The sequence below is a fragment of the Salmo trutta genome, chromosome 3 (assembly GCF_901001165.1).
Source record: "Salmo trutta chromosome 3, fSalTru1.1, whole genome shotgun sequence".
Classification (NCBI taxonomy): Eukaryota; Metazoa; Chordata; class Actinopteri; order Salmoniformes; family Salmonidae; genus Salmo; species Salmo trutta.
Genome location: NC_042959.1, coordinates 54,930,810 through 54,950,473, shown reverse-complemented (window position 1 = coordinate 54,950,473; position 19,664 = coordinate 54,930,810). Strand labels below are relative to the sequence as shown.

General features: G+C 45.7%; 1 protein-coding gene across 2 annotated transcripts; it reads right to left on the bottom strand.

Moving 5' to 3' along the window:
- Positions 1-16,316, bottom strand: LOC115179277 (PR domain zinc finger protein 1). Of its 2 annotated transcripts, none has more exons than XM_029740665.1 (7): positions 15,935-16,316; positions 8,977-9,291; positions 7,101-7,220; positions 5,838-6,090; positions 2,518-3,581; positions 2,283-2,411; positions 1-2,154 (listed from the first exon to the last, which is right to left on the bottom strand). In XM_029740665.1, exons 2-7 carry the CDS (start codon positions 9,268-9,270, stop codon positions 1,561-1,563), a joined length of 2,454 nt encoding a protein of 817 aa, XP_029596525.1. In that variant the 5' UTR covers positions 9,271-9,291; positions 15,935-16,316; the 3' UTR covers positions 1-1,560. The 2 variants fall into 2 exon arrangements, with proteins under 2 accessions (XP_029596525.1, XP_029596518.1); XM_029740658.1 differs by lacking the exon at positions 15,935-16,316 and adding an exon at positions 11,492-11,772.
- Between the last annotated feature and the right edge of the window lie 3,348 nt (positions 16,317-19,664).

Here is a 19,664-nt window from a genome sequence, read left to right as displayed (position 1 = left end):
TCAGATTAGAACTGTGGACATTTATCTTAAATTTACATTTTGCACATAAATAACTATGTAAACCAGTATGTAAACAGAGACAGTATTTTTTCAATTCCTCTCCTCTAGGGCTAAAGATGAAAGGGGACGCTTTGGTCATACTTCAGGGTTGGAGGAAGAGAGGAAAAAAAAAAGAGAAAGAAGAAAGCGAGGGGATGGGGACTGATGTGCAACTGCTTCCAGGTCACCGGCATGGGGTCAGTTGCTATGGAGACAAACCATATGTAGTCTTAAAGCCATTATAACAGTCCAATCATATTGAATAGTGGGAGGAGCAAGCACAGAAATTAAGTCATAAAGGGGAGGGGCCAGTGCATAAGAAGGCCGAGGTGCTTTGGTCTGTGCCATTTAAAAATGAGAAGGGGGATACATTTTTCTCAAAACAAAAAACAAAAACTACAAAACCACAGCTAAAGAGCTAACACTTCACAGACAAACAGTACTCTTGGTCTTCTTTTCGATTCTTTAAAAAGTTTCTTCTTTTTGGTGTGTTTGAAACTAAAGCCAAGTAAACTTTGGTTACTCACCTCGAATCTGACAAATCCCATTTGAGAAGGTTTACTTTGTCTCCTTTTGCTATTGACAGTGTTTTGAAGTTCCCTTGGACTGTGGGGGGGGATTCCCAGACAGTCTTTATATGCTACATATTGAACAGACTTTTCTGCACTTTGGATCATATGGAGCTGCACTCCAGTTCATTTTGGTTTCTTCAAGTAGCAAAAGCAATAAATAGAAACACACTCGCCTTCAGCTTCCCTCTGAACGGACAGACACACATACTCAACACACTCCTGCTCACAGGCATACACACACACACTGAGGTAACTGTTGTTGAAAATATACACACAAAAAAAAGCCCTTTTCTGTAGAGCTCAGGATGAGCGTGGACTTAGGGAAGCTTGCTGGAAGGGTCAGAAGGTCAAGCAACACCTTTTCTTTCTAATCAACAGTTCGTGTTCACCTTTGGCAAAACAAAGTTGCAACCTTTGACCCTTTTTAACCTGCTATATTGTTTAAATAAAATAAAAAAATGTGAAGTGGGCACCCCTGCTTCTCAACAGGTCACACAGGACAGATACAGGCAGAGAGAGAAAGTATCTACAAAGAAATGGCCCCAGAGTGAAATCAAAACCAGAAAAAACAAACAGCAAATTACAATGAATTACCTGGTCATTGTAAACATCACTTCCACATATTGCTTTTTGAAGACAAAAGAATTGCATAATAAATTAAGGAGGTTATATAATAAATTGAACAAAAATAACATTTGAAAAGAGACAAATAGTAATAACAATAATGATATGAAATCCAGGGTGGATGATTGTCCTGTCTTAAGTGTAGGACACAGTGGAACAGTTTAGTAGTCTGGGTACAGTGTTTCTTGGAGCCCTGAGTACAGAAGTCCCTGAAAGTTTGAATACCCCAGTCGCTACAACCATCAAAAATATATTTACACTCGTTGCTCCTTCTAACCAAGTTCTCAGAGCCACAGTCTGACTCAACGTCCTTCAAAAGGTGAGCTCAAGCCTGTTCCTCTGACTCCTGCTTGATCGTGACGTTGGAGGGAAGAAGCGGACTGCTTCGGCGCAGTTTGATAACCGACGTCTCATTGACTGAATTGTACAGGCCGCAACCTGTAGACTGGAGTTCGCTTGCGCCGCCCTTGTGGTGGTGGTAGCCGGAGGTCTTGAGGTCCATCTCCCTCCACAGCATCCCCAGGACCTGCTTCTCCAGGACAGCCTCGACCTCAACCCCTCCCTGGAGCTGGTCCAGCCTCTCAGCGTGGTCGCTCATGTCGAAGCGCTCAATCTCCTCGTTGATGTGCTGCAGCTCTTCCTGGGTGGAGGGGCTGGGGGTGGGGCCACCTGAGGAGGTGACGGCAGCCAGGCAGTAGCCCTTCAGGTGTAGCCGCAGGCTGCACAGGTGAATGTAGTGGCGGTGACAGTGGGGGCACTTGTGTGGCCGCTCGCGGGAGTGAAGGCGCTTGTGCAGCTTGAGGTGGACAAACTGGGTGAACTTGGCAGGGCAAAGCTTGCACGAGTAGGGCTTCTCACCCGAGTGGAGGCGCAGGTGGGTCTTTAGGTTGCTGGTGCTGCTGAAGCGCTTATGACACACCTGGGGGAAAGAGGAAAAGTGAAGGGTTAGAGGAGGGAGTTCAGCGTTGCTTATGTATATGCTGCAGCTAGCTAGCTTAACAGAGCGGCTAACTTAGCGGCTAGCATAGAATTGGTGGTGGTCTTTACCGAGCACTCATGGGGCTTCTCTCCAGTGTGCACCAGGAAGTGTTTCTGCAGGTGGGCCAGCTGGGTGAAGCCCTTACTGCAGGTCGAACACTTGAAGGGTCGCTCACCGCTGTGGACACGCAAGTGCACCTAAACACAGCAAGGACACAATGATACGTCAGTTCGGTTCAATGCAAGGGAACACAAAGTAGTCTGGATGCAATGAAGGGAGCGAACAGAATGTCTCCAGTCTCACCTTGAGGTTAGAGAGCTGGCCGAAGGTCTTGCTGCAGACGTTACACTCGTACTTGATCTTGCCGTTCTGCTTCTTGAGTGGGTAAGGCAGGGTCTTGTAGCCTGTTGAGCCACCACCACGCTTCATCTTGCTCAGGTTCATGGCCTCCTCCTCTTGCCGGCCGCTGGCACTGCCCAGCAGGGCTGAGGTAGGCTTGGTGGGCACACGCTCGCTAGGGGCCGCCGTGCCCGCTGTAGGGGAGCCGCTGGTGGGGGCGTGGGGGTGCCCGTGTGGGTGAGGATGAGCATGGCCAGGGTAGGGGTGATTGGGGTAGTGGGGGCCGGCCTTGTCCTTGAGGGTGGTGGCGGCCGAGAAGGCACTGGTGGGGGCGGAGAGGAGGAAGTCCCTGTGGGTGGAGAATGAGGAGGGGTGGGAGGAGTCAGGCAGTAAGAACCTTCTACTCGCCTCCCCAGGCAGCAGGGGCATGTGGTGGGGCAGCAGGCTGCTGAAGAGCGGGTACATTCTTGGAAACATGCCCCCGACAGCGGGCACCCCACCCCCAGGTAGTGGGTAGTGGTGGGGTAGCATGTAGCGGGAGTAGTGGGGGCCGGGAGGGTAGAAGGGCGAGGAAAGGGGGGCGGTTGGCGGAGAGTAGCCTGGGAAGGGACCCAAACCTCGGGGGTAGAAAGAGGAGGATGGGGGTGTGGGTTGGGGAGCTGCGGGGCTACCGTGGGGGCTACTCTCCGGACTGCTCCGCGCCGACGGACTTGGGGTCGCCAACGACTGGTTGCCTGGTGATCTGATTGTTGTGTAACCAAACTGTACCGGGCTGGTCTTAAGACTCAGGAACTCTTCCGTTAGATGAGGGTGGGGGCAGAATGGGGGGTAGAGGGCACGGGGGTACAGGGGTCGCTCGGGGCTGTCAGCACAGCGGGGTCGCGTGGCCAGTGGCCGGCTGGGCTCCCTCTTGCTGGAGGTGGTGGGGCCCCTGAGGATGGAGGAGACACTGTGTTCTATCTTGACTGGAGAGCTGCTGCTGACATGCTCCTCACTGGCCTGCTGCTTGGCTTCCAGCAGAGACTGCTCTGTAGAGGGAGAGAGAGAGAGGTCAGACACACTGTTCTCCCTCTGACTGAAGACCACGTTTCCCTTTGACTTGGAGTCAGGAGCATTTTAAAGTGCCCACAGGAAGAAAAACTTATCTAGACATGTCTTTAGCTTAGGAGAAATAATGGTCTTTCAGCTGTAGAGTGTGTGAGGGGGGAGGAGGGGTTAGGAACACAGTAACCCAGTGGTCCAATTAGAGCGACAGATTTGACGAACGATCATGGGGGGCTAAAAGACAGGAAGTGAGGCGTGACAGCTGCCTCTGGGCAGGGTGTGTGTGTGTGTGTGTAGAGGAGGAGGTCTGGGGGCAGATAAAAATCAAGATAAAATCCAAATGGGGGCAGGGCTGATTGAAAGTTTCCTCTCCAAAGTTTGGCCTTAACCTGCCCTCTCCTCCTGACTCTCTCACACACACACACACACACACACACACACACACTTCCTGACAAAGAGGCCTTTGTCGCTTCCAGGCTACACACGCTAAAAGCCTCTGCATGTCGGTTAGCACATCCTCACCTGTTAAACCTCCATCAGAGTCGGGATTTAGAGCCGACGTCAATAATCCCATCCATTTACTACCCATTGAACTTTTACTAGAGGGTCACGAATCTGTATATGTGTCCACTAACGTGTATATACATTAAGCTTTCCAGCACTCAGAATTACTCGACAGACTTTCAACCAACACACACAGTGACCCCCACACCACTACAGCGGCAGTGTGTAAACACAGAGGTTATCAGTGTCCTCCCCCTCAGATAACACCACTCCCAACCCTCCTCTCTTTCCCCTCCTTTCTTACAGAAAACAAACAGGGTGGCCATCTTGGAGATATCAATCTGTCAGCACGGTCCCGCCGCCAGGAAGTTCAAGTAGTCAATAGAGGAGACGCTTTTCTTCCTCTCCTCTCTTCCCTGTCTCTCCACTTTTAAAGTGCCAAATAAATTAGGGAGAATGCCAAGGAGCCGTCAGCACGTCACACACACAAACACGCACGCACAGGAGGACGTGTGCGCACACACACTTTTGAGATTAAAAGTGTGAGTGTGTTGGAATGAAATGTCTCTACGGGTATGTGTGTGCTTGCATGCAAGGGAGAGGGGGTGTGAGTAGGATAGTATGCGTTTGAATGAACACACATTTAGAACAGGAAATGCTAACAGGTGCCATATGTCTGTGCAAAACTTATTGTCATTGATTGTCACACACACACTCTCAAATATGGAGAAAAAAAAAACAGCTGTCACACAAAGAGGGAGAGCGAGAAGAGCTCCAGTTCAGTCATTTCAGACCAGCCAGTTCTGCTGACTCACACATAACCAACACACACGTCTGGTTCTATTATGACTGGGTTAATGGAGAAAGACACAGGGAGAGAGATGGACCGAGACAGAGAGAAGAAAAACAGAAAGAGAGAGGTGAGTAGTATGATGTCATTCCCAGGTCAACAGGGGCCCCTGCGGTAGTGGGGTGGTTTAATTACAGGGGCCATAGAGAACGAGTAGGAGCCAGAGGGGCCAGTACCATGAGGGGGCCCAGGCCCCTGTGTCTCTCTGCCCCAGGAGATGTGCATCTCCCGGGGAACTGTAGTCACTACCTACTACACCTGGAGGCAGAATGCTGGCTCCTTCCTTCCATCCCTACTCTGTCTGGCTCACTCTTTTTTTTTGCTTCCTCACACACTTATTCATATTTGCCTTTAGCTGATTCACTTTATTTATGACCAGAGTGGCCCCACACATCCAATGGTGGCGCTGACAGAGATGAAAGGACGAGGGGCTGTGTGTTAATGCCAGGCTGATGTTCAGAGAGGAAGGAGACGTGGCTCCCCTCAGAAACACTGTCAGGCTAATATACACTCTCACGACACACACCAACACTGAGCAGGTAGGTGCTAAATAAAATAACACACACACTCAAGATGACCATAGAAAGATATTCAACATAACACCAATAGTGCACTATACTTCCAAGGATAGTGTTATTACTATGTAATAAAGCATTGCATACAGTATATGATTATCATTATATAACTTCGTTTACAGTGTTATTACTATGTAATAAAGCATTGCATACAGTATATGATTATCATTATATAACTTCGTTTACAGTGTTATTACTATGTAATAAAGCATTGCATACAGTATATGATCATCAATATATAGCTTACAGTTTACAGTGTTATTACTATGGTATAACATCTATGTAATAAGGTTTCATATGATAGGTCTTACTGAGTTTCTGCATCATGAGCTCTCCAGAGGGCGGGTAGTGGAGGCGGTGAGCGAACTCTGGGCAGTACCACACCAGCAGCTCGGTGCCAGGGGGGATGGCCCTCACCGTGTAGAAGTAGATGTTCGTGCCATTCTGGCACGCCGCCAGGTTCTGCTCCCCCGCCGAGTGGGCCGGGTTGACGTAGCGCATCCAGTTAGAACGCTCCTCGTCCAGGCCGTCCACAAAGTGGTGGAAGTCGCCCTCCGAGTAGATCTGAGGGGATGGAGAGTAAGGAAATGGTCAAAGGTTAACGGGCAAGGAAGTCTCAATGGCAAGTTTAGAACGCTCAAGAAAAACTGTGCTGAGTAACGACTAAATATGTTGACAATCATATTTTCAGCAGCGTGAGTGTAATATCATTAAAGTGTAGACTCGTTAAATCTCTCCCCCCCACACTCCAGACCTTATAGTCAGTTATCAGACAGATGGCGAGAGAGTAGGAGCCTCTCCTCTCTTATACACGTCCAAAAGAGTTGAGTCAGAGAATACGTCACGCCGACAATGTCACCGACACTCATTCTAAATGTTTCCCCTTCTCTCCACTCATAGACCACTCTCTCTCCTATCTGATTGTGGTCATCAACATCATCGAGAGAGAGTGAGAGAGACTCTGTTGTTGTGGCTTGCCTGAGCAAGGGACATGAATAGAACACATTGCTTTGGGATGTTGTTGAATCTAGGTGAGTGCCTGTGTGTGTGTGTGTGTGTGTGTGTGTGTGTGGGGGGGGGGGGGGGGGGTGTACCAGTGCTACATTGTCATCGTTCCTGGAAGTGACACTGAAGCACCGTTCCTGTGTACAGTGTAAAATTGTCATATTCCTCCTCCGTTCCACTACAGTTCTTACTGTACTAGCTGCCGCACTTACTGATCAGACAACCACTATTGAACAGCAGGCTTCACCCAGCAAATGTATCATGATGAAATAGGTGTTGAGGGTGTGTGTGTGAGACAAGTATGTGTATAAAAACTGCACACACACAGGATGTACCACACACACACACACAGTGGAGAGCCTTAGTCTCAGAATGATTAGAGAGAAAACCCCTTCTGTCTCCACACACAAACTTCTTCAGAATGCAGAGACCCTGGCCGTGACGTCACACTAAGTCAGTCAGTGGAACAGGAAATGACCTATGATTGTTTTTCTTCCTCTGTGGCTGTCTTTTACTGAAAGTGAAGCGCTCGCTGTGTGTGTTAGTGGACAGGAGGGAAAGCCACTCACCCTCCAGAAGTACTTCCTGTTGGCGTCTTTGGGGACGCTGTCTGCAGTGTAAACCTGACCCACCAGGGGGCCGAAGCGTGTTCCTTTGGGGATGTACTCTCTGCTGGCCACTCCAATCACCTACAGGACAGAGATAAAGACCATTAGTTGGAGTGTGTGTGTGTTCTGTGGTTAGAGGATTTACGTTATCACATCCTGCCAGGAGGTCACAGTCTTCACATGAAGACGGCCGGAAGAACCCATCATGATCAAATCAACAAACACGGCAGCCTCCTCTCTGTGTGTGTGTGTGTGTGTGTGTGTGTGTAATTACTACTCTGTACTAGAAAAATCTGCGGAAATGGACTGTCGCACTTTTTCCTCAAGCCACATATGCTGTGTGTGTTTTAAGTGTGTGAACATAGGCAAACACACCTAACCCTTATCCAGTGCCAACAGGAAGAGTTAGACACCCTGAGGGAAAGAGTTTCCTCCATCTCACCCAGGTTATGACACAAAGCATCTCCCCCTTCTCGCCTTCGCTGTTCCTTTCTAATTGACCACAGGACCACTCCCTCTGACACCCCTTACGACACCCACTCTCCTAACCACACAACACACCCTACCACATCAAAACAACTCCTTATCTCAATAGACTGTTCACATTAAAGGAGAAGGATATCCACACCTGATATTGAAGCGCTTTTGTTCCTTTCAAAACAATTGACATTAACAATAGAAGAAAAAAATCTTGAAATGGGAGGGAGGAAGAGCAAGGAAGTGCATCCGTCTGAAGGATTATCAAACCTAGACGTTCAGCTTCTCCTAATCATGATAAACTGATGTATTCATCAAACCCCCTACACAGTCTACACTCGCACGCACACACACCCTTTCCCCTTAATGCATATCCTACACAAACACCCCCCCCACCCCCTAAAGGATTGGGAAATCCCCCTTCCCATTTCCACCCCAGGGCTAGACCACGTCTCAAGATTAGGGGTGTTTTGAGGATAACTTATTAACAGACTTTACAATGGTCTCTAAATGACTAAGTCAATGTCCTTTGATCACTGGTAATGCTATATTCTTTCCACATCCTCTCATTTTCCTCTATTAATCTTAGTGGTTCCTTCTGTGAAGGTGATAAATATTGACTGATACCGTATCAGGTCGTAAACAAATGTGGTGGGAAACTCATTCTCACACAGGGTGATAAGAAACAGATGAGCAATGACGAGAAAATCTATTCATTGCAACCAAATCATGCGGTCTTGATCAGGTTAAAACCACAAAACGCAACACGCTCCCCCACCTAATCTCATGACCCCTCACACTTATTCTACAGTGTTCAACGGTCAGACTGGGGATCAGTTCGGGTTGTGAAGAAGGTGATATTTGGACAGAGGTGGACAGGTAGGTATGCATGTAGGGAGAGCTGGGTCTGATCTAGTGTAGGACTGACTAGTGCGCCCTCTGGGGGATAGAAAAGACAGCGCGACAAAGTTGAAGAACAGAGGGATAGACGCACACAGACACAGGTATGGAAAATGGTTATCGGGATGTGTTGAAGCTCCCGTCAACAGCAGGGCTAAGTATGATTAATGACTCTTCACGGATGGGTGGGAGCTCATTTCTCACGGCTCTGTAGCAACCTGCATCACACCTCAGAGAGAATTCCCCTCCACACTGGGCTTACACACCACTCCTACAACACATACAGGTTGTTGCCGTGCTCCAGTGTGCGATCTTTTACAATGAGACACCCTCCTCACCACAATTTCCCCTGGCTGAGATTTCTCCTGCTGTCATATATTACCTACAGTGTAGTCATGCGAGTTTGGTGGGGCATATGGGTTTACAGACAGTGTGTGTATATATCTGTGTGTCCTCCTACCTCTTTGGAATCCGCTAGTTGTTTGAAGGCCAGGTTACGAGGCAGCGAGGCCTCTGCTCTCGTTAACCCCTCGCTCTCTGTTCCTGCCTCCCGCAGAGTATCCTTGACGATGTAGGTACACTTCTCAAACTCTGCCTCCGTCCACTTCATCATGTCCGCCTCCTCCATCTTAGAGTCTGTGTCGGTGGCCATTTTGGATCCTGTGTCCATCTGAGTTTCCGTGTCCCTATGGGGTTCTGTGTCCATTTTGACGACGTCGTGCTCTACAGTGTGGGCCCCCTCAGTAGTCAACATGGCCGAGCTATGAGAGGTAGCCTGAGAGAGGGAAAGGAAAACCGATAAAAGGGAGAGCGAGTGAGAAAAAAAGATCAAGAGAAAACAGACAAAGAGAAGAAGGAGAAAGGAAAAAAAATTAGAAGGGGAGAGATGAGATAAAGAGAACAGAAAGAAAGACAAGGGGGAGAAAAAAAAGAGAGAGGGAGCGTTATTATCCAGTATGAGTCAGTGAGTGGCGAGTTCCTTTGAGACTGGCTGACTAAGCAGACAGTGTCTGTGCTCTCTCTGTGGGAACAAGAGCCACTGTCGACCGACCCCACTAGCCTCTAGCCCAGGACAGTCTGAGCCCCACTACTCTCTACTTAGAGGGAAACACTCAATCACAGGAAACCATCAACTCTATTCAAATAAGTTACTTTTTTTTTTTTTTTTAAACGTATTGAATCCAGAGTGAAAAGTCTATGAATGTTTTATTACAGATGAGTTGTGACCCAAGAGTATGTATGTGTTATATACTGTATGCTGATCTGGCTAGTGTCTCAGGGCAAGACAGATAGGCTGACCAATCTGCACAATCTGCACAAGTCATTGGTCAATGGCAGCCAAGCTGTGAGTCCTTTCCGTGGGCTATGTAAACTGGCATAAGGTCAGGGCCAGCCATGCTACCCCTCGGTCTCTCTACCCTCCCTTACCCTCTTCATTCCCTCTGTACCCTTCTCCCACTCTGTCCAACTCTACTTCTATCTAGCCTACCCTTCTTCATTCTCCCTCCTTGTCAAACTGTCAACATCAGTCTCTTAATCCCCCTCTTCCTTATGCTCTCTCACTGTCCCTATCCCTCTATATCCCCAGGGTGGAAAAAGTCACAAACAAGGGAAGGAAGTCCTGTCTGGGTCTGAATGGAGCTAAAATTGGAAGCAGAGTAGCGGAACCGGCAAATCATCCCCAAGTGTGTGTGGGACAGTCGGGAGGGAGCGCCAAACTTTTCCATTTGGGGGGGGCCACATGAGCAAACATCAAACGCTCCCCACCCAAGACCATCTCTCTCACATACACACACAAAAAAAACATTGTACGTAGAATAAATGATCGTATGTCACAGACTGAAATGCAACCTTATACGCCGTCCCTCACATATAATTCAGGAAAAACTTACCATAACCCACACCAGAAATCTACTCTATCCTCCAACAATCTCCAAAACTAAATCACAACTAAAACCTTGACAAAATTCCCCAAACCTTGACCAAATTCAACATGACCCTATACTCAACAACATTCACTCAAGCCAACAAAACAGGTTCCTAGGAGACTAGTGTAATTATTGAACTTCCGGAAGAGTAACAGAACAAATCGCTTCTCCAACATTTCTTTAAAACAAGCTGTACGACAAACAATATCCCAAATACCTCAAATACATACAACAAACTAGGATATTCCGTTTCAATTTAGAGTAGACCCTTCCAAACTATTTCATATTTATTAATATTATTTATTGGACATTGATTTCATGAATATCCTTTAAAGGGATTTAAATATAATATCAAACACTAGTCAAAATCTGTTCCTGTTAATAAAGACGTCTTTCTATGACAGCTGTGCAAAACTGATATTGAAACTGAGAACCTGGCCAAAAGCAACTGATTTATTCAACCCCCCCCCCCCCCCCCCCCCACACACACACACACACTTCTGTTCAAATATTCGATAAACACTACTGATATAGTTTAAAAACAAACTTTGAAAATACAAGTTTAAATTTAAGCAAGCTATAACCAATGACAATTTTAGAATTGTAATAATTAAAATAATTCTGCTGAAGTGCACACAAACTGCAATAAGCTTTAAACAATTTAGAATTCAAACAATCTCAATACGATTGCATTTAAATATTCTATTCAACAATATATTGAAAGTTTAACAAACCCACTGCATAATGGAGTGGCCAGACAAACAAAGAGAATACCTTATGACTTACATAAGTCATAAAATAAACCTTCATATTTGTTGTCACTGGATTCACTTAGAAAAGTCTTTGTACGATTCTTATTACAAGCAAAACAAATTTAATACACAACAACTTTAAATTAAAATCCTCAACTAATAATATAATTTAGGAAAAATTGGAATAAATGTTTCCTTAAAATAAAGTGAAAATACCAAAATAATAATACTTTTTTTTTTTTTTTTATTCTACAAGACTGTTCCTCCATTGACTAGAGCTCAGTAGCGTACTCACCGAGAAGCTTTGGTCCCAGCCACACATAGGGCCGAATGATCTATCACCTGGGTGAGTGTGTTTGTGTGTTTGTGTGCGCACGTGGGACAGGTGCAGTTCACCCTCTCCCCCTCTGATCCAAGCACTATTCCAGAGTGTGAGTGCTGTGTGTGAGCGTGTGTGTGTGTGTGTGTGTGTGTCTGCTCCAGTGAGTGCCTTCTGTTTAACTGACTGCCCCTCGACAAGTGAGGGAGATGTTGATTCACTCAGTGGTCCCTCCCTCATTCGGTCTCCACTCCCCCTCTCAAGGACCGCCCACCACCATGAGGAACACGATAGCTTGCAGCTCATTCAGGGTAGCAGTGGCAAACACACACAATGCTCTATGGAAATAGCAGGCGCTTTCACCTGAGCTCTTGCTGCTCCACACAAAAACAAACACACAACAATATCAATTGGCACATAAAAGTACCATCACACACCTTAACATAAATTCAAACATTCTCCTGCAGTCTTCGAAAAACTTTAATACATTAGAAAAGGTTGCCAGTTCCAAATCAAAGTCTCAAAAACATATTTCCTCAACATAGGTGCTTGTTGTGTAACGGTGCAACTGTTATATGTCAACAACCCCACAAACACACATAGATTGGGGGGGGGGTTGTTTATGAGTCTTCCTGTAGAAGGAGGACATCCTGTGACAGTGACTCAATGCCCCTATACTGTTTACCCAGCACAGAACCGCGGACGGACTTTCCTCTTACACACACAGATACACACCCTCTAGAGGGCGACACTGAACTGACCTCATGGCTCAGTCTCACCAACACACTCCCTCTCTCTCCACCTCTGATAATAAACTTAGGCATAAAAGGACCAGGGCTTGCTGCCCCTGGTTAAATACAACACTAAACACTGTCTCTCCTCCTCCATCTATTCCTCTATCCGTGGTCTGTATATCAGATCCTCATAGCAAAGCCCACTCTAAGCAAGCAACCATGTCCTGGAATTCAACTGGAAATCCCCTACTCTCCCTCTCTCTCTTGATTGACATTAGTCTTGAGTGGGGCGGAGTGGAGCGAGGGCTAATGAATGATAATGAAGAAAATAAAACATGAGGCAGGGGAGGAGGGCAGGGAGGGAGAGAAAGACAGAACCGGGTCTTCAATCCCCCCCTCTTCCTCCCCTCCCACTGGTGACAGAGTTGACCACATCACTCGCTGCCTACTCCTTCCTGCCAACAGACGACCCACCGGCCCCAAACACACACGATCTGCACCCCAGCTGGTCTACATGATCATGCTCTGTAGCGACCAAACCCTACCGAAAAAAACCTCTCCCTCCCTCCAGAAAAACAAGTTAAGATTTCAACTAAACAAAAAACGAGAGCGAAAATAACATCTTTTCCCTTTTGAAAGTCACATGTGGTCCAACCCTACCCGCTTGTTGGCTGGGAACAATCTGGGCCCAGTAGGCTCTCCTGATCCCTTTCCCCTCTCCTCATCCCTCTCTCTGCTTAAACTGTAAAGGAAGGAGGGGGCGCAGGCAGGCCTGAGGCTGGGGGGATAGGGAGGGGTCCCTCTGCTCTGAAGTCAAATTCAAATGGCTCTTTTTGTTTATGCGCAGGCCGAGGAGGGTATTTAATGTGGCCTGCATGCCTGGAGGAGAGAGGGAGGGAGGAAGAGGGCCACACAAAGAAGGGCATGGGGACCTCCTGTCTCTGTTAGTTTTACAGAGGGCTCCTATCAGGGCTAAGAGTATAACACACACACACACACAGCATAATTGTGGTGCCAACACATCAGAAGGAGGTAGGGATTATGAAAAGAAAGAAGAGAAAGGCGGTGAGGACGAGAGCGGGTGGAATGGGTGGGGGTGGATAAACCACAGGTGAGATTAGCAGCCATTCCAAATTCCTGGTTCCCTCTGAGACAAGAGGCAAAAAGCGGCAAACTTTATTGACTTCATAGCAGATACAGCTTAACGGTCCTGCTTTTCATGTTCTGCTTGTCACAAGAAGAGAAGTACTGGCTACACTGTCCATTTCTCATTCAAACGCCCTGACTGTTATTCACATTGTGTGTGATATTCAAACCGTCTCAAACTTCCCAAAACGTTCCCCACAACAGCAGTGGATCTTATCTTGAGAGTTGATCTGGAATGTCACTGATTTTCTCCCCTTTGTCACAATATGTTTTAATTCCGGTCTACAGGATGCCTCTCACAAGATCATAGCAAGAAGATTGTTATTGACCATTTCCTGTGGTGTGTGTGTGTGTGTGTGTGTGTGTGTGTGCGCCAAACGAAGCTTGTATCTGCTTGAACTTTCCTCAAAAAGTGTGTGTGCGCGCACAGGAGGCACAGTGGATTTGGGTGTTGTTCTAGAAAGAGTTAGACCCTCAATGGAGGAGCCATTGAAGTAGGGCGGTTAGACCTAGCCATTATCCCGTTTGGGCTGAGGGACCTGTGTGTGGACGCGTGGCATGTGTCAGGTCGAGCCCCCCTACAGCGTAGAGCAGGGTGGGGTTGGGGCATTGCAGTAGCTCTCCTAATCTTGCCAATCCACCGCAGCTACACACACACACACACACACACACACACACTCTCCCCCCTCAGCCATCTGGAGGGGCTGTCCACACGGCGAACACTTGTGTGTTACGATCAATACCACCACCAGACAGTCACCCTCCTTAACCCAGAGGAAGAGCTAATCATGGTCTATTTGGCACATGCCACTGATTACATTGTACTTTTCATTAAGAGTGAAACAGGGGCCAGTGGCATTGAGACACTGCTGACAATGAGGCAAGGAAAGAGGGGGGAGTGGGAGTTAGCCCATCAAACACTGGATTCCAGATTGTGATAGAGCAGAGCTGGCCTGGCACTAACGTCAAATGATGTAATGACTTCACTTCCTGTAATAAAAATGCTACAACGTTTGCTTCATAACTCAAATCCACATTTCCCAAATATTAGACTTATGAAATCTTAATTTTGCATTAGCTCAAAAAGACTGAACTATAGTGTACAATGACAATAGTGTAAGTAACATGACTGAGATTCTCTTGTTTTTCACAGAGAGAAACGGGTGTGTGACTGATACCCTGGCAAAACGGACTCAACTCGAGAAACTATAAATGAAACTTTCAACCACCAAATAGAGAAACCTATTTCTGCTCGCAGACCTTTTCCGCAGGTAAATGTTTACCGAGGTTCACAGTGCATTCCCGTAAACAACCCGAAACGTGCGCTCAGTCACAACCAGAATCACATGCCTCTTTTTTTCGGCAATGTGAGGGAAGTCATAAGCCTACTGCACACACAATGATGAGCACAGCACTTTGTGATAACACAACCTTCCAACGCGACTGCGTCATCGGACAAATGTCGAATTACTGACATTTGTATGATAGCATTGATAAGCATATGTAAACCACACCATGTTTTTTTAAGTTTTATACACCTATGAGCAGAGTGGGCAACGAATCATAAAACAATAGGACATATGATCCTAGGGCCTTCGCTATAGCCCAACTACCGCCCACGACAGCTGTACTTAAAAAACAATGTTTACGTAGTTGTCAGGTTGTGGTATGTGTTACACAGGACAGATAGAGGCTAATGGACCGAGACGCGTGTGTACCATACCCCGGTGCCCGTGACAGCAAGCAAAGCGTTGCGCAGCGGGTGTTCAACTGTTAAAAACTGTCAAATGCCTGGTCGGGCACATTTGCCAGTTTAGCGAACGCCATGGTGTAAAGATCGAATCAGGACAATGAATAACCGGTGCAAGACGAGACTGTCGGATAAGAAGCGAAACGGGGCTAACAGGTCAACTCGTCAAAAGATCGGTTTGTTATCCGATTCTTTGTCGGGTTAAAGAATGTAAAAGGACTGAACTGTAGGCTACGCAAAAAAACCTCACTTCCAGTCATGTATACTATGCAATCACTTTCGATTCATAGCAGGGTCATTTAATGCGACTCATTCAATTCCTTATCGCATTCTTAACTGAATGACCACACAATTGTGTTTTTATTTTATTTTAAATATCAGTAGCCTAATATAGACTCAGAGTTGCAACAAAAGGGACAAGTATTTTCAGAAAATGATTGAATTTAGCAAAACTACTGAATATTTGTAAAAATATATTGTTAGGTTGTGTTGCGGAGTAGCTTATCTGTAGGCCTACTATTAAGCAATTAGCCTGCTTAACATTAAATTAGGATGCAATGTTTCTTATGGCGACAGGTTATATAGCCTATCCCTAGCCTATAGGCTACATACACAACATGCCAATAACCTAAGGTAGAAGAATGTGAATGAAATGCGACAACGTGATAATGTCGGCTGCTCTAATGTCTTAATTCAAGACTAACTTTTAGCCTACACTAAACAACGACGCAAATACATGTAAGCTATTCAATGTTGTTTATCGAAAAGCGGGGGTGCAAGCTCTTTTACCTGTCCGCGCTATGGAGCTCCTGCCGCGGAGCGCTGGAAGATATCCTTATCCCAATTTCCAAACTCAGGCGCTGCTGGCCTAGGTCCGATCGTTTCTCTTTGTAGTGCGTGTATTCTATGAAATTGTCGAGGTGAGTCTGTAGTAGTCTACAGTTTCCATACAAAGTAGCCTACCCCTTCTTTCCGCGCCCAAGTCTGCTCCACCCAAAACTGTAATTAGGATTAAGACAAGCAATTAACAAAACAAACTCCCCTGCGCCGACGCTTTCGATAACTGATGGAGCAATTGTTAGTTAAAGTAACACCTCCCGTTTCCAACATTTGCAGTGTGCTTAAAGGACATTAACATGTTCGTTTAGGATAGCCTAAATGTCGAGAAAGTTTTAGACGCCTTTGCACCCACTGTGAAGGCTGCTCAAATTTAACAGACGAGACAATGAATCAATAGGCAGTAGTTACAAAGTCATGTCTTTGTAGTGTGCATATTTGAATGATTAAAAAACTTGAAAGAAAAGGCAAAATTTGAAGCAATAGGTGAAATTCGAAATTGATTCATATAAGACATTGAACGCTTTATTGATATGAAATCAAGGAGCATTCTGAAATAATTAGCCTATTTATTAGGCAGCGCGGGCCTACCATATTCTACCCTGTCAGGCCTTTTATTCTTTGGTAGAAAAATATTCTTAAAGGAATCGTTTTTCATCAAGCATAAATACATTTTTATCAGGATTAGTCTATTTTCTGAACGTTTTTCTTTTTAAAATTGCATCTAAATGTTTGGATGACATTTTTGGTCAATTTCTTTTTTTGGTAGAACTTAAACACATTTAATTGTAATAAAATACATAATATTTGCTTTAAAAAAAGTTATCTTTATTGGTAGGCAAATAATGTAAATATGTGGCTTAGAGCACCAGAAGCGGTCTGGTTATATTGTGGTCTGGTGAAGGCAAATCCTGTGTAGCCTAGTCATATTGCCACTTTTTATGAGAATTTGGAATTTGTATGTGTGTGTTTGACTACTTACAATATTACATTTATTTTCTATTTGGGGGCTGAGCATGTTTTTAGAGTTATTAGGAAATTGTTATGATAATAATTGACAAGTTCTTTTAAAATCGTTCCAAGTAAAAGGGCATTTGTTTTATGTCTGAGTGAAAATGGAAGCCGTTTGAATCCAATGTTTTATATCTGTCCTGCATGTTTGAGTGAAGGGGGAGCGTGAGCACCTGTTGAGGTTTGACTGAGCCCCTGTAGCCCTATCCCATTTGATATGAGGGCCTGTACTGTACCCCTTCCCTCTTTCACAATTCTCTCTCTCTCTCTCTCTCTCTCTCTCTCTCTCTCTCTCTCTCTCTCTCTCTCTCTCTCTCTCTCTCTCTCTCTCTCTCTCTTTCTCTCTCTCTCATATTCTATTCAGGTATCTCTCTCTCCACTGAGTCTCCCCATCCCTGTGGTAATGGAGTCCATGCTGAGCAGGGTTAGCTGTAGTGACACACTTCCGCTGTGCCCAGAAGTCTCAGATCTTTACGCGAAACAGACACACTTACACACTCTTCCTGTCTCCACCCCCCCAACACACACACACAGAGATGCAGCCCACTCCTCATCAAAGCTGTGGAAGTGTGTGTGGGACGATGGATGTGATGGGGGGGAGGGATCAAAACCCTTTGAGCACAGCAGACATACACATTCCACCCACTCCCTGTGCCCTGCCCCTACCAGCCTCTAACCCTGGGTGCTCAGAGGTACACCGCATCCTTCGTTATGTCCCTGTCTCTATTTCGCTCTCTTTCTCCATCCCTCTTTCTCTCTCTCTGTCACGTCACAGCTGGGACTAATCATCACTTTCTCTCTTTGCTCCCGCTGCTATAGTTGACCTCCTTAACTCTCTCTCTATCTCTCTCTCTCTCTCTCCCACACACACACACATGCACACACACCTAGTTGGCTCGAGGGAAGCCCTTTGCTTTATCACAGCTTGGTGCTGAGCTGTGAGTGTGTGTACATTCTCGTCCATGAGAAATATTTAGCTTGGCAGGCTGCCAGCGAGGCAAAGCTGAGCCAAGCTGGGATTCACCCACAACGGCAGCCACACGCCCCAGCTCAACTCCGTGTGTGTGTGTGTGTGTGTGTGTGTGTGTCAGTGGGTTTGCGTGTATCTGATATATCTGAATCTTAGTGGGCTTATAACTGTGTCTTGCTGTGTGTAAGTGAGTGCTGAGTGCTGTCTTTGTGTATCTGTATAAGAGAAACTGCAGTCTGCAGATGACAACATTTCGTCAGGTGTTGAGGGAAATGTGTCCCACAAGATTATGACACAAAACCCCAGAGCTGAGTAACACCGTTTTGTTACAGAACGTATCACTCTCTTTCACTCTCTCTCTTTATTTTTGTCTGTCTCTTCTTGTCAATGAAAAACCATGACCTTGCCTGAACAGAGAGATAAAGAGGGTGTGAGTGTTTTGTGTGTGTGTGCGTGTGTGTTGCGTGTGTGTGTGTAAGAAAGAAACTTGTTGACAGGGTCGTTCCATGTCATTTCAGCATGTCATTTCAGCATGTCATTTCAGCATGTCATTTCAGCAAGCCATGACACCCACCATCTCAGATTATTCTGAAATCGTTTCTGTAGTAAACAGATAAGATTAGCATTCTTGCGACATAATTTTGTTGAAATATAATTTGATCTCTGAAAAATGTAACTAATTGATTACACTAGGAGCTCAACTTTGGTTTTAGAAGTGGGGGGGGGACATCATTTGTATTTTTAAATGCAGTCGGATAAACACTCCAAACAGCCTACCCGACGCTCGGAGGCGTCAACATGGTCCTAAAGCACACCGTTGCCTCATTTTGTATCAATTTGCAACGATAAAACTGGAGGGGACAAAAATGCATTTTCAGCATGTGGGGGACATGCCCCCCCTTTCCCAGTGAAAGTTGCGCCCCTGTATTAAACCCAAATTGTCCATTTTAATTGATAGGATTCGTGTAGGCCGTCATTGTAAATAAGAAGCTGACTTGCATGTTAAATAAAGGTTACATTTAAAAATATATATATAATATTCAATAAATATAGTACCTAACAACTAATTTGGACCAACTTTTTCTAACAATGAGCAAGACATGAGGAATCCAAATAAATGGTCAAAAGCCAGCCACGGACCCCCCACAAACCACGCCAATCCCACCCCAACAACGAATATACAGTATCAGTTCTTTATGTTTGACAAGTAGTATTGAGCTGCTCCTCAGAGTACTGTTTCTTCATCCTATGTAATGTATTCTCATTTAATTTGGTGATGTTTTTTCCCTCCCTGTTTAGAGAAATTAGTCATCTAAGTTGTTAGGTATATGTCCCGTCCTACATCCTCATATTACCAGGTTCTGGCCACTAGATGGTGTTGTTCCTGCTATTAGGTGTTAAAGGGATCGTTAAATGTTAAAAAGTTAGCATTTGAAAGAGTGGACAACAGAACCAAAGCATGAATTGCTGTCATACTTTGTCCATAGACTGCTTACAGGGTAAGGAAACCATTATGTAATTTGGTTAAACTATCTTTTAACATAATCTAATAGCAGGAACAGCACCATCTAGTGGTCAGAACCTGGCAATATCAGCATGTGGGATGGGACATAAACCTAACAACATCAATGACTCATTTTTCTGAACAGGGGGAAAGAAAACATGACCAAATTCTCTGGTAATACATTACATAGGATGAAG